At 43.3% G+C, this 12,511-nt stretch overlaps 1 protein-coding gene across 4 annotated transcripts in view; it reads left to right on the forward strand.

Annotated features, from left to right (window-relative positions):
- Window positions 1-12,511, forward strand: part of DISP1 (dispatched RND transporter family member 1) — a 586,767-nt gene that overhangs the window by 541,931 nt on the left and 32,325 nt on the right. For all 4 annotated transcript variants that reach the window (XM_085612976.1, XM_085612977.1, XM_085612978.1 and 1 more), the window contains 2 exons: window positions 4,689-4,718; window positions 9,895-10,018. In XM_085612976.1, the coding sequence (XP_085469102.1) occupies window positions 4,689-4,718; window positions 9,895-10,018 (154 nt within the window). The remainder of the gene's footprint in view (window positions 1-4,688; window positions 4,719-9,894; window positions 10,019-12,511) is intronic.

Raw genomic sequence — 12,511 nt, forward strand, 5'->3', positions numbered from 1 at the left:
ACGCGGGAGACTTTTACATTGTGATGGAATTGGCACTTTAACACAAATACATCGAAATAAACCACCACACTCCAGAGGAGACCTTCGGCATCAGACGCTATATTACAAAAGGAGATTTAGACTTTGGGCCGGGGCGTGCCAGAGGCGGCCTCCAAAGGTAGGAGCAGTAATGGAGTTGGACGCAGTACCCCAGAAGATACCTAGAGAGCCGGACACAATACTCCTGATGTAAACAATCCTGATGTAACCTTCAGATTAGGACCCAGAGGCGGCCTCCAACAGTAGGAGCAGTAATGGAGTTGGATGCAGTACCCCAGAAGATACCTTCGGAGCTAGACACAATACTCCTGATGTAAACAATCCTGATGTAATCTTCAGATTAGGGCCCTGCGTGCCAGAGGCGGCCTTCAACAGTAGAAGCAGTAATGGAGTTGGATGCAGTACCCCAGAAGATACCTTCAGAGCAGGACACAATACTCCTGATGTAAACAATCCTGATGTAACCTTCAGATTAGGACCCAGAGGCGGCCTCCAACAGTAGAAGCAGTAATGGAGTTGGATGCAGTACCCCAGAAGATACCTTCAGAGCAGGACACAATACTCCTGATGTAAACAATCCTAATGTAACCTTCAGATTAGGGCCCTGCGTGCCAGAGGCGGTCTATAATATATAATCCATGCTGCTTCAGTGAGACCTCGACTTTTAGACCTAGTATTCCAGTATTAGCCTATATGGGGTCTCTCTGGAGATATGCACTCTTGTAATGCTGTTTTGCGGTCTTTTATTGATTGGTTCTGTTCTTTCTCCCTCAGCACCAGACCTTTCCTATTACTCTCACTTGCTTGTCATTTCCTTTACGCTCTTCGAGGCCACCCCTTTGGTACCTCTAAAATATAATTGGAGAAGTGAAGCTTGCAGTTGCCCGTTTGCTGTAACCACTGAATAGAGTGCTATGAAGGAAGGTTTTCGTTCCACTGCCTGTGTAAGAATGACATTTATTGCGCATGTATATGTGTGCAGGACCTGTTCTTTGTCCTGGGGAAGCTTGGACTTCGAAGCGCATGCTTTTCCTCAGTAGTGTATGGCACTGAAGCTCGCCTTTCTCGGTGCAGTGTTTTTGCTGGGCAGTGACCATGTTCACGTCGGGTTAAAGAGGCAAAAAATCAAGGCGCTGTGGTCCGTAGAACAACCCGCCACGAGCGTCGGTCTTTAATGTTTTCCATATAATTAAAGCAGAATAAATCTTACTGTCCATGGGGTGTAAGCCGGTAAATGTTTTACCATCACTGCTACAATAAATCACCCCCACCTTTAGGCTTTGAAGTGCTGAATGTTTTAGCAGCCGCAGACCCGGAATGTCCCTGCGCGCCCACCGTCGAGCGGGCTTGTGTGACTAATATATGTGCACTCGAGCCGAGAGGAGGGGTAATGCTGAAATTACAGCCCCGCGAGCGCGGAAATTGCTGAGCATTTTCCTTGTAACCGCTCCTTGAAAGTTAAGTGTCACAGCAGGTAAATACTGTTTTGGAGTTCGGAATCGCGCAGTAAAGGCAGGCGAGGGCCGGGCTCACGCGGAGCCTGGGAAGAGCCGGCGGGCTTTGATGCGCTTCACGAGGGGCAGAACGAACGGATTTTTGGAAGCCGTTTTCAGGGGGATAGCGTTGCCCATTAGGCGGAATAATGAAGGCCTCGTTATAACAGCTGCACGGTGTTGGTTACAGCGTCGGCATTCTTTTGGTAGGCCCGCATTTGTGTGCATGCTTTTTGAAGCACAACATTTAATGATAGCAGGTGTGACCTTTCACCCCTCCCAACTGGAGAACCTTATTGTCAGAAAGCCCTTCTCCAAATATGTAAGCAGAACACGACAATTATTCGCTGTTATGTCTCGGAGCGGAGTGAAGCTTATGCGGGGGCGGGTGGGGGCAGGGGGCGCACACCTATGATTGTGGTGCCTTTACCACGGCGGGGATCAATCAGTGTTTAGCTTTATAGATTGACAGCCGAGAATAACCGCGCCATTAGGCCGTCAAGGGATCGTGACAGGGAAAGTTGAGTGATTTCTGGTGTCGCCAGAGCTTAAAGACAGCACAACAGCACTGAGTTGAATTTTAGCTCTATTGCGAATATATCTTTTGTAACAGATCAAACGTCTACAAGTGCAGGACTGGCCCCAAGATAACCAGTGAGGGGTTCGGCCCCGGTTTACACTGGTATGTTAGTTTGGGTCCTTGTACCACATTTCTGAACAAGAGTCCACAAAGCCTAATGTCGCCTTTTATGATGAGGCATAGAGTTGTTGAATTTGTGAATGTTTGTTTCCACCCCAGAAAATACATTTAAAAGAATAATAAACTTGCAACATGGCCGCCAGTGGTAAGCAAGCATGCACACAATTAGGAATGTTTTTTTTTTGTTTTTTTTTAGCTTATGATAAGACATTCCAAGATGGCTGCCCGTTCATGCGTACACATTCTTAGGCACCCATATTGGAAAGTTTTACTTGAAAGCATTCCAAGATGGCCACTCATGCATGCATATTTAAGCACTAGTTACCATTTTGGATTTTTTTTTTTTAACTTTAATTTACCATTGTAAGACGGTCACCATTCATTTCAGAATTGCTAATTAAAAAATAAAGTTTGCATTGATTGTCACACAAACTGAAAGAAGTATGGTAGCACTGTGCAGCTGCCAGACCCCTGCAAAATTAATTAGCAAAAATGTCTAACATTTTTTCATACATATATTAAACAGGAGTGTGTGGTGAGGAGAGCAGAGAGCAGTGAATGAGCGGGGCAAATGAGCAACCTGGTGGCATTGTCACGGCTGCCGGGCCGTGGTATAAACACTGTTAAAACGATAATGAAAAAATAAATGATGTGGGGTGGGTTAACAATGGGCGGGTGGGAGGTCATGGTAAACAGGAAAAGAGCTTAAAAATGCCATGTACTCCATGGAGAATTAAAATAAAAATAAAGTTTTCTCATTGCAGGGGAAGGATATAATACATCTAATCAAAAGGATGTTCAAGCAGATAAACCCCAGGGTCAGAATAAAAACAAAAATAGGGTGACGTGGTACCTGGCTTTTGTGACTGAACCTTTCCTTAGACATGAGGGGTCCCTGGCACTAAAATGCCTCCTCACAGGGTCACAAATAATTGAAAAGAGGACAGTGTGTACTACAAGAGACGCAAGAAAGGGTATTTTAATGCTGTCTTGATAGCTGAAAAAATCTTACTTTGCAAAACAGTAGAGACAAGAGGCTGTGACGAGGACTGGAGACTGCAGCAGACAAAGGAGGCTGAAATAGGTGTGGGTAGCTGTGAGACAATCAGTCTAAAGTACTGCTTCCCCCAGCCCCACGTGTGAATATTGATCAGTCTTCACCCGATTTTATTTTGTGTTGTGGAGACTGATAGGACAGGGAACTATTCTATGAATGTCCCATGGTGATGATCAAGGGTCTGTGCCCGGACAGATTTACAGACTTAACTGGGCAAATTACTCCCATTGAGATGTATTGTTGGTAGCTGCATCATTTCGATATTTTGTCATTTTACCCTGGGTCCACCCTTGAGGTCCAGTGTTAGACACATCTGTTATTTAGGGCGTAGGAATCCAGTAGGTTTAGTATAGGTGCCTACATGGTCTACGGAATTTGCAATGTTGCCGCTTAAGAGGTTCTCCATTTACAGCGCAGCGCTCATAACCCAACATCAACTCAGAGTAATCCATTTGCTTTGACTTGCACATACAAAGCCGAGGGTTACCCTGTACCTCACTTTCTCTACTGTACTAGCTGTCCGAAGGCTAGACAGCCCTATACTAAGGTTAAAATCGATATAAATAATAATTGATACCTCCTCCCCCGCAGTTCAGGCTATTTGAGATGCACGACTAGGTCTTATAACTTTTGTTAAATTGATTGAACCACCTGTTGATTGTAGCTGTGTGTTAAACTCATTAATGCTAAATATTGAGACCGGTGCCAATGGATTCAACCTGACGAAGCATATTTTCATTGTTAGCTGGTATCTGAAGAAGACTGTGTTCAAGCCATGGTTTAGGCCCAGATCTCTGTACTGGGGTGAATGTATGACATTGGTCTGCATTCTGTCCATCAACAGTTCTTTTTGCACAAGCCATGGTAGGCGGGAAGATTTCTAGAGGTTCCTTGGATGTTCGAAGCCCCCATCTTTTCATTCACAATGAGAGAGCGAGAGAAGAGGAATTCTAGTTTCGTTCTCCCAAATATAATCGCAAACACAAAAGCCTGGCTGCCTTTTTGTGTTTGTGAAGCGCCCATCTGTCTTTGCCCGATATCCCTCCATAATGAAGCGCACCGCTCTGCAGGTCTTCGGAAAAAAGACCAGAATCGACCTATTCCAGAAATGTGGCCACCGCAAGCCTTTACTTCTATGTCCCATTCGAAGCATTCTGTGTTTTTTTGTTGTTATTCGGTACATAAATGTCAATAGCACCAGTGGTAATAAACCAGGTCATCTCAATAATGTCTCGTACAACTGCTTTACTACCACTGCTGCGTCTGATGTGCTGCATTGAATGTTATCTCGCAGTTTAAAGATCTAAATTAGCAAAAACGCAAGTGGCGGAGACTAATGCGCATCTTTCATTATAGTATTTGTACCATAGCTGATTTCGACTTTTGTTTTGTTTTTTAGGCCAGTAAAACCATTCAAGCTGCCAAAAAGGTAAGTGTGCCCGTCTCCTCAAAGGGTTTAACAAATGTCATAAAGTGGAAGCAAATTGAAATCCCATCATCGGGATATCACTTTGGGCTGAGATAAGTACAGTAAGACTGCAATCTAAAAAAACATAGCTTCATGGTTAAAAGAGACTACGAAGCACTAGGGTCTAAACAGGGCTCCAGATACGATTTTGATGTGAGAGTAATTTACTCCACAATTATGAATGTTGTTTGTAAAACTTTGATTTTTATGATTAAGAAAGCACTTCTCATTCCAATCATAAGTATTTAAAGCCACGTGAAATGTTTAAAATATAAAATCCAAGTAGTTTTGGTGTAACCTTTACTTAATAGCTACCAACTGCAAAGATGCATTTCAAAGACCCTCTCCAGATCACGCTGCCACCATAGTAATTTGCCGCCTTGAAATCTGGAGCAGCGGCTGCCATTGAGCTGTGGAGCATCGTGAGCGAAATCAAAGCAGAATTACATATGTCTTAACCCCTAGCTGTTTTATTTATGTTTTAGGATTTTGGCTGTGTTGGCCTGATTTAAAAAAATATATATATTAATAATAATGGCTACTACACGGTGTATCTGCAGTCGTGAATACTTCATGCAGCTGATGCTTCCATAGCGGAATGGCTACTCTGTTAGATTATTTGTATCATATACGTTGCAGAATTAGTTTATAAGATCAACATAACGTTAGTGAATATAAACACATACATTTTTTGTACATCACAAGTAATATTTTTTGTGGTGGGATTATTTTTTAATAAATGTTTGCTAAATTGGGGGGTGGAGAGGCACTCACCCGTGCCCACCTATTCCCCATTCTTTTTTTGCTATATTGGTATACGTTGCAGGCCAATTTGCTATTTATTACCTCTTCCTATTTTTTTGTCCTTATGATACAACCTTTTAACTGTTCATCTTGAGAAATGTTGTTTTGGGTTTTAACTGCCAAAATAATGGTGTAGGCTGGGAATATCAGATCCCAAATATTGACAGGACAGAATATTGTTAATACAATATAGAGGGCCAAAATATCTAAAGGTAAGTTTCAATGCATTTTGTATACCTAACTCCACATCTACATACCTTGGGTGATGTGTGTGTATATATCTCTATATATGTATTCACAAAAAAACAAAGTTAAAGTAATGTCATAGTTAAGTGAATTTGTCAACAACCACATTAAAGTTTTGAACTAAACAAGCACCCCCACCATGCAATGCTTATGACCTCACATATGATATCACTCATGACATGTTAAATGACCTCATTTACGACATCACTGATGATCTCAAATTACATTATTGATGACAACCAATCACAGTGCTCGCTCTCGTAGGAGTCTGACTCCTGCAGGAGCGAGATGGCGAAAGGGAAAGCTCCCTGGGCCTATCAGGACGCTCTATTTTTAAATTGCCTCGCAAGACTTGCGGACCCAACCGTAGAAATATACAATTACTTTCAACCATAATTTCTCAAACTACTGAGCTGATTTACACCAAATCACAAAAAATAAAATCCATGGACCAAGATCCAGCTTCCTGCCATATTTGGTGTAGTTCTGTGCAGCAGTTTGTGCTGTCGCCTTGTATAAAGAAGTCTGTGGGAAATTCATGTGTATTTTGGGACCCCCCTTTTCTCTCGGTCTCCGCTGGACTGGTCAGCCCAAATCTTTCCAGGAAGGAGCTGAGGTGGATGAACTTCTTTGTTTGGAAAGTTTTGTGAAGATTTGTCAAACGGGGCCAAAGTTATTAGCAAACCAAGAAATGCAATAGGAAAAGCAGGCCTAACTAGAACTTCCAGTGGTGACTGCCAGTAGGTTATTGTAGGACTCTAGCTCTCTATATAGTGCACTAAAATGAAGTTCACTGTGTAGGGAGTCCAGTGAGACCCAGATTGGTATACAGAGGCAAAAGAAGATAATACTAACGCTCTATTTGTGGTGGTGTGGGCGAGCAGTTAGGCTTATCAGAGGGTTGTGCTAAGCATTTGTTGTACTCACAGAGGCATTACATGAGACACACACTCAGAATAAATACGAGACCAATTTGCAAAAATAACATTGATTTTTATATAATTTTGAGACTTAGAACATCAATCTTCAACAAGTACTTTTAAAGATAGCAATTTTTAAAGTTCGTAAAATGTATTACTTGTGCGCGCAATTAACGCACCATTGAAATCAATGGGAGAAAACAGAAAAATGCACAGAAAATCACACAGTTAACTCTCAAGTTTCACCATAGGAATTTAAGTAAACAGCAAGGCCAGGACCAATGTTTCACCAGTGGATTCTCAAGAGCCTCCCGGATTCGGCCAGGAGTAGGGTGCTAAGGTAGTTAGTAGCTGATGCGCTACAAAGAAGGGGGCCACTTTTAAATACACTGCATAGAAGTCCCACTCAGGACAGCAGGTTGCAAGGGCCACAGGAGCACAGCTGGATCATCATTACCAGGGCTGGTCGGGCCTGGTGCAGAGCAGATGGATCAGCTGGTGTTGTGCATCGGGATGCCCTCTCGATCAGGAGTAGGCAACTTGGACAGGCGATTCCGGGACAGGTGGGCTCGACTTCCCTCGATGGATGCTTATTTCCTTGGCAGTTACAGTCCGAAGGGGGTTCGGTACCCCGGGTATGGGTACGACACGGCTCCAGTAGGCCTTGGTGTCTCCAAACTTGGTTGGGAGACAGATCTGACCTTATGGAGCTGATGGACCGCTTTTGGTTTGGGTGCTGCTTCGGAGTAGCAGGGGAGCAGCCTGTCGACAAACCAGACTTTGCGGATTCAGTTCCTGCGGCCTGCAGGGGAGTGCTATCTTAATTCCAAGGGTGTGCTTTGGCAATTTATAAAAGGCTGGAGGAACTCCGGGGCTCTTGGAGACCTCACAGTTGCATGACAAGACATCACACCACGATTGTTGAGTCCTTAAGGCAGCAGGCAGGGTTTGGTGCCAATTTCTCTGCAGCAGGGCTTCAGTTTTTGGGCAGCAGCTCTTCTGGGTTTGTATCTTTTGTGTCTGTCCACTATGAGTTGCAAGGTCCAGGGGTGGCACCTAAATACTCAATTTAGGGGTGTTAAAGGGGGAGACTGGTAGTAGCCGATGGACTACCTACCGTTAGTGTCTACACCCTGTAAGTGACCACTTTCTGTGGGAAGGGACACTACCCTAGCCCTGATAGGCTAATTCCTGCCATCTCCAAATGGTGGAGTTGTCTACATCACCTGCCCCCACCTTAGGGGTGGTTCTGGCTGAATGTAAACACTCCTCCTAATTTAACTAATTTTCCTGCCTGTTCTTCTGCCAGATGTGGAGCAGGAAAGGAGGGTTGGCATCCCCCACTATCTGGAGATGCCTGGGTCGCATTACAGAGGTGGCATCGCCTTTGAAGCTTCCTGCTCAGGAATGTTTCCTGTCCTGGAGGAGGTGTGAAGCACCTTCGCCCAGAGCAAACTTTGTTCCTAGCCTATGTGAGCGCTGGCCCACACCCCATGAGGTCACCAGCATGTCTGGTAGTGGCTGGCTGGCTAAAACAAGGCATATACCACACCAGTGCTTGGTAGGTTTTCAGGGGACCCTCTAAATGGTCTCCTGTGTGCATTTATTAATAAATCCAACACTGGCCTCAGTGAGGATTTATTAGACAAGATGTTTGGTACCAAACACCTTAGAGTACAGGGAAGCCATCATGAAGCTAGAAAACTCATAATGACAAGTGTCCAACCCATACACTCTCTATGGCTTCCCTGTGCACTTAACAATATCCAAGAATGGACTTGATACTGTAGGGTCATAGCTCTGTATGCAGATTTGTCCACACATAGGATATAGTGCACCGTGCCATAGAGCTAGAAGGCCTGCAGTAGGGGTGACTTTCCTATACCTCAGCAGTGTATGAGGGCATGGCCTTGTCCACTTTTCAGTTTTCTCTGCGCCAAGACACACAGACTGTAATGGCAGTTTGAATGGTCTTGGTGAGGGGTCCATAGGGTGGCACAATTGGTGCTGCAGCCCTAGTGGACCCTCCTCAGTCCCAATGCCCTAGGTACCAGGGGTACCATTTACTAGGGGCTTACAGAGGTCGCTGAAGTTGTGCCAATTGTGGTACAGTTTTGGGGAAAGAACACTGCTACGGGGCACAGCACACTACAGTCAATGTTTAATCAAAAAAAGGCAAAACGTGGGGGGTGTACTGCAGCAAGAACCTATTTCCCACAAATGATATATCCTTTTTTTCAATGTACTTCTATGTGGATTTAAGAATTGTAAATCCTTACCTCCATTTGTGCACTTACCTTTTCATATTTGTCCCTCAGTATTGTGGTAGCAATATTCTTTCCTGTCCATACTTGGTTTTCGATATTCCCTACTACAATCCATATTAATATTGTTTTACATATAAAAAGCAGAAAGTAAAACGGATTAGAGAGGTGGCTGGAAAGTTTTTACTTTCTGAATTTTATGTTTTGTATTTGCACAGCATCTCTAATTTTCACATTGTCTTCTCAGTTTGGGTTCACTTTGGGAAGCTTAGTTTCCAAAAATGGAGAGGGAAGACCCAATAGTGTCCATTTTTTCCAGTTTTACCCTGTGTTAGTGTCAAGTAGCCTGAACCCAGAGCGGTCCTAACAGTAGTATGTACTAAATAGCACAGACATTTTTAGGCCATAAAGAGTACCTCAAGCATACTAGACCAAAACTCTGCTGAACTCCACACATCAGCTCTTTATCATGGAGCTGGGCTGAAGGAAATTCCAAACATCAACCACCAACCACCCACCTGGAAGTTCAATGCAGTAATGTATTTCTCTTTTGCCATGCTATATTTTTCCAAAGATGTCTTAGTAAGTGCATTCATCAACAGTTTCTTCTGAGAATGATAATCTGTAATGCATTAGGCCATTGCCGTAGATTTCGTCCCTAATGTGACAGTATTCACAGTATAGCAGACTTGTCAACGTGAACCTTGTGAGTGCAGGGATAAACTTTTATTTGACGTAAATCAGTCATGCTAACTGCAGTTTACTTGCTTTCTTATATGATTGAGTTTGATTTCAGACTGCGTCTTACAAAATATGCTAGACCTGTAAAGTGAAGTGTTTCAGAATCCTATTATGGTGTTTTTGTGACATGGCTCTGATAAGTGTCTTTTCTTCTCATTTTAGTTACTCTGCCCTGATAGCGGATTGGCCAGTGGTAGTTTTGGGCATGTGCACTGTGTTAATAGTGATCTGTGCACTGGTTGGAATTTTAGTGCCAGATCTTCCAGACTTCTCTGACCCATTGCTGGTGAGTTAACATTCTTGTTACTTTCAAGAGCATTGCAAAATGTCCTCCTTTGGGCCGCACAAATCCGTAAAATCTTATGACAACACAAAAATAGCTTTCCGGCTAAAGATATTGGTTAAAGATGTTGATAGAACACAGAGAATGCATTATTAACAGAAATGTCAGTAAATTGGTTTCTCATGGCTCGTATGACATTAGTTCGCAAATGGCTGCCCTTTGATAGAACTAGCCTCATCACTCTAATCATGAACCAGAGAATAAAATTGTAGTAGCATTGCCACATTGTTAAAACCATAAATCTAACTTAGTGAATGAGTAATGCTGACCACTATTATCCTTGTACTCATTTAGATGATATTGAAATCAATGGCAACAACATACCTAAAATTTGTACATGCGACACACACAAGAGGCTTAGTTGTATGGTTGGTCAAGAGCATTACTTAGTAAATCTGCACCAATCATGTTCACCAAAGATCTGTGTGTTAGACCACCTCCAAATGCAAGCATCCTTTTTGCCCATACTTGGATGACTGGTTGACGAGGAAAATCTGAAGCACTGTTTACTAATTCGGTTCAGGCAACCATTTGTTTCCTCAACTTGAATTTCAGAGGTGATACCAAAGTCTACTTGGGTACCATCGAGGCGAAACCAGTCCTTCGTGCAGTAATAAACACCAGAACAGGAGATGGGGAGTGTTCTTTTCTTGGAAAAGGAGTGGCAGTCAAGAGGATCATACCTCATCCATACCTCAGTTTTTCCTGACAAAGAGGAGAGGCAACTGATTTCTGAGCACAAAATCATGAAATTATCATATTTAAAGGCCATTGCACCCTCTGCTCAAAAAGTGGTTTGCAGGCAAGCAAAAGAAGTCTAAATTCATTCCCAGCTGACTTAAAGATTTTTCTCTGAGCGGTCTTAGACACCCAAAGAAGAATTGCTTGCCATCACTTTGTAAACAAATCTTGCCCTTGAAAAGATGACACGGTCAACAATAGTGATCAGGGTAGATAATGTAGCCTTCATGATGTTACTCTTAGCCTGTAGACTCTTCTTCATTCTCAATTTGTCACTGTCCTTGACACCTTATGGCAGGACCTGAAGGAGTTTCTATAGCTGTTTAAAATTTGGAGCTTTAAATCCCAGTATGACATATACATAATGCCTTTATCCCTACATGTATATGTTCCCTTGCCACTTCTCTTCTGTTTCATAAAAGGAGCTAATTAGTGTGTGTTTGTTGATTAATGATGGAGGATTCAGCACAGGGTGTCGATAATAGGAAAAGGCCTACAGACATAAACGCAATGGTTACCATGATACCATTGGTGGTGTTGGAGCACTATCAAAGTGTGTGCATGTATATATATTTAACTGGTAAATTGATTAAAGAAAAGTTTATTCTGCTCTTACATCCTGGTTCATTTCCTGCCTCAACCTGTGGCTTAAGCAGAACCTCATGGCCACATTTTGCAATGCTCCAGGCCGAAGACTTTAAAGCATAGTGACAGCAAAATGACAGTGAGGTCACCCACATCCATTGCCAGCTATACATACACCTCTGACATGCACATGGCCATGGAATATGCCATCGTCACCTTACCCCTTCTATAGCGTGCCATGGCACAGCATAGAGTTAAACTCCTTATGGGTTTTAGCAGTGGGTGAGGCATGCCTTTAGCCATTTGGAAGTGGTGGTCTTTGCTGTTCGGACAGCAGCATTGCTCTCAAGGGTCAAAATAAGCTTTTCTGAGGATCAGAAGTCCTGTTTGGTGCAAATAAAAGTCCACAGTGTGTTTCATGACCAAGTTAAGAAGGATCTCAGCCAAGGAGACATGGGAGCAACCAGAAAAGAAGGTTAGCAGAATAGTTCTAAATTTAGGTAGAACTCTGATAAAACATTCAGAGCGAAACAAGAGTGAGGGGGATGAAACCACCCAGCCCGCCGTGCAGTTTTATGGATTACTGCATGGTGGCTAGGGCTTGAAGCACACCTTTGCCCCAGGCCTTTGTTATGGACATTAAGAAGGTATTAGACCATCAGAACAGTTTGGGTCTGCAGGGTGAGTTTGACTTGGAAAGTGTAATGTACCAACCTAGGTAAGACAAATTAAGGTCCCAGATGTGTCTGAGTGGCATGCCAGAGGGATATGAATGCATTAGACTCATTTCTTGATGGCTCGATGGCCCTGGAGAAGAATTTCCCTGACCTATATAGGTGGGCCACTGTGGCTGCGAGGTGTTTCCACTCCTGTTTCTGCCAATGACATCCTCAACTGAACATATAGTTAGGTTGATCTTCACAATTCCCAGTGACAGAGCCTCAGTTGTGAAAGACAGCCAGTTTGGAAGATCATTTTCTTGCACATCTCTAGACACTTTACCAATCTGGGAATCTGCCCTGACCACTACAGATTGTACTGGGTATTTCCCTGACGCAAAGGCTAGACCAGTGATTTGCAAATCACCTGCTCAGAGTAAGGTTTGTTTCT

The sequence above is a fragment of the Triturus cristatus genome, chromosome 6 (genome assembly GCF_964204655.1).
Source record: "Triturus cristatus chromosome 6, aTriCri1.1, whole genome shotgun sequence".
NCBI lineage: Eukaryota > Metazoa > Chordata > Amphibia > Caudata > Salamandridae > Triturus > Triturus cristatus.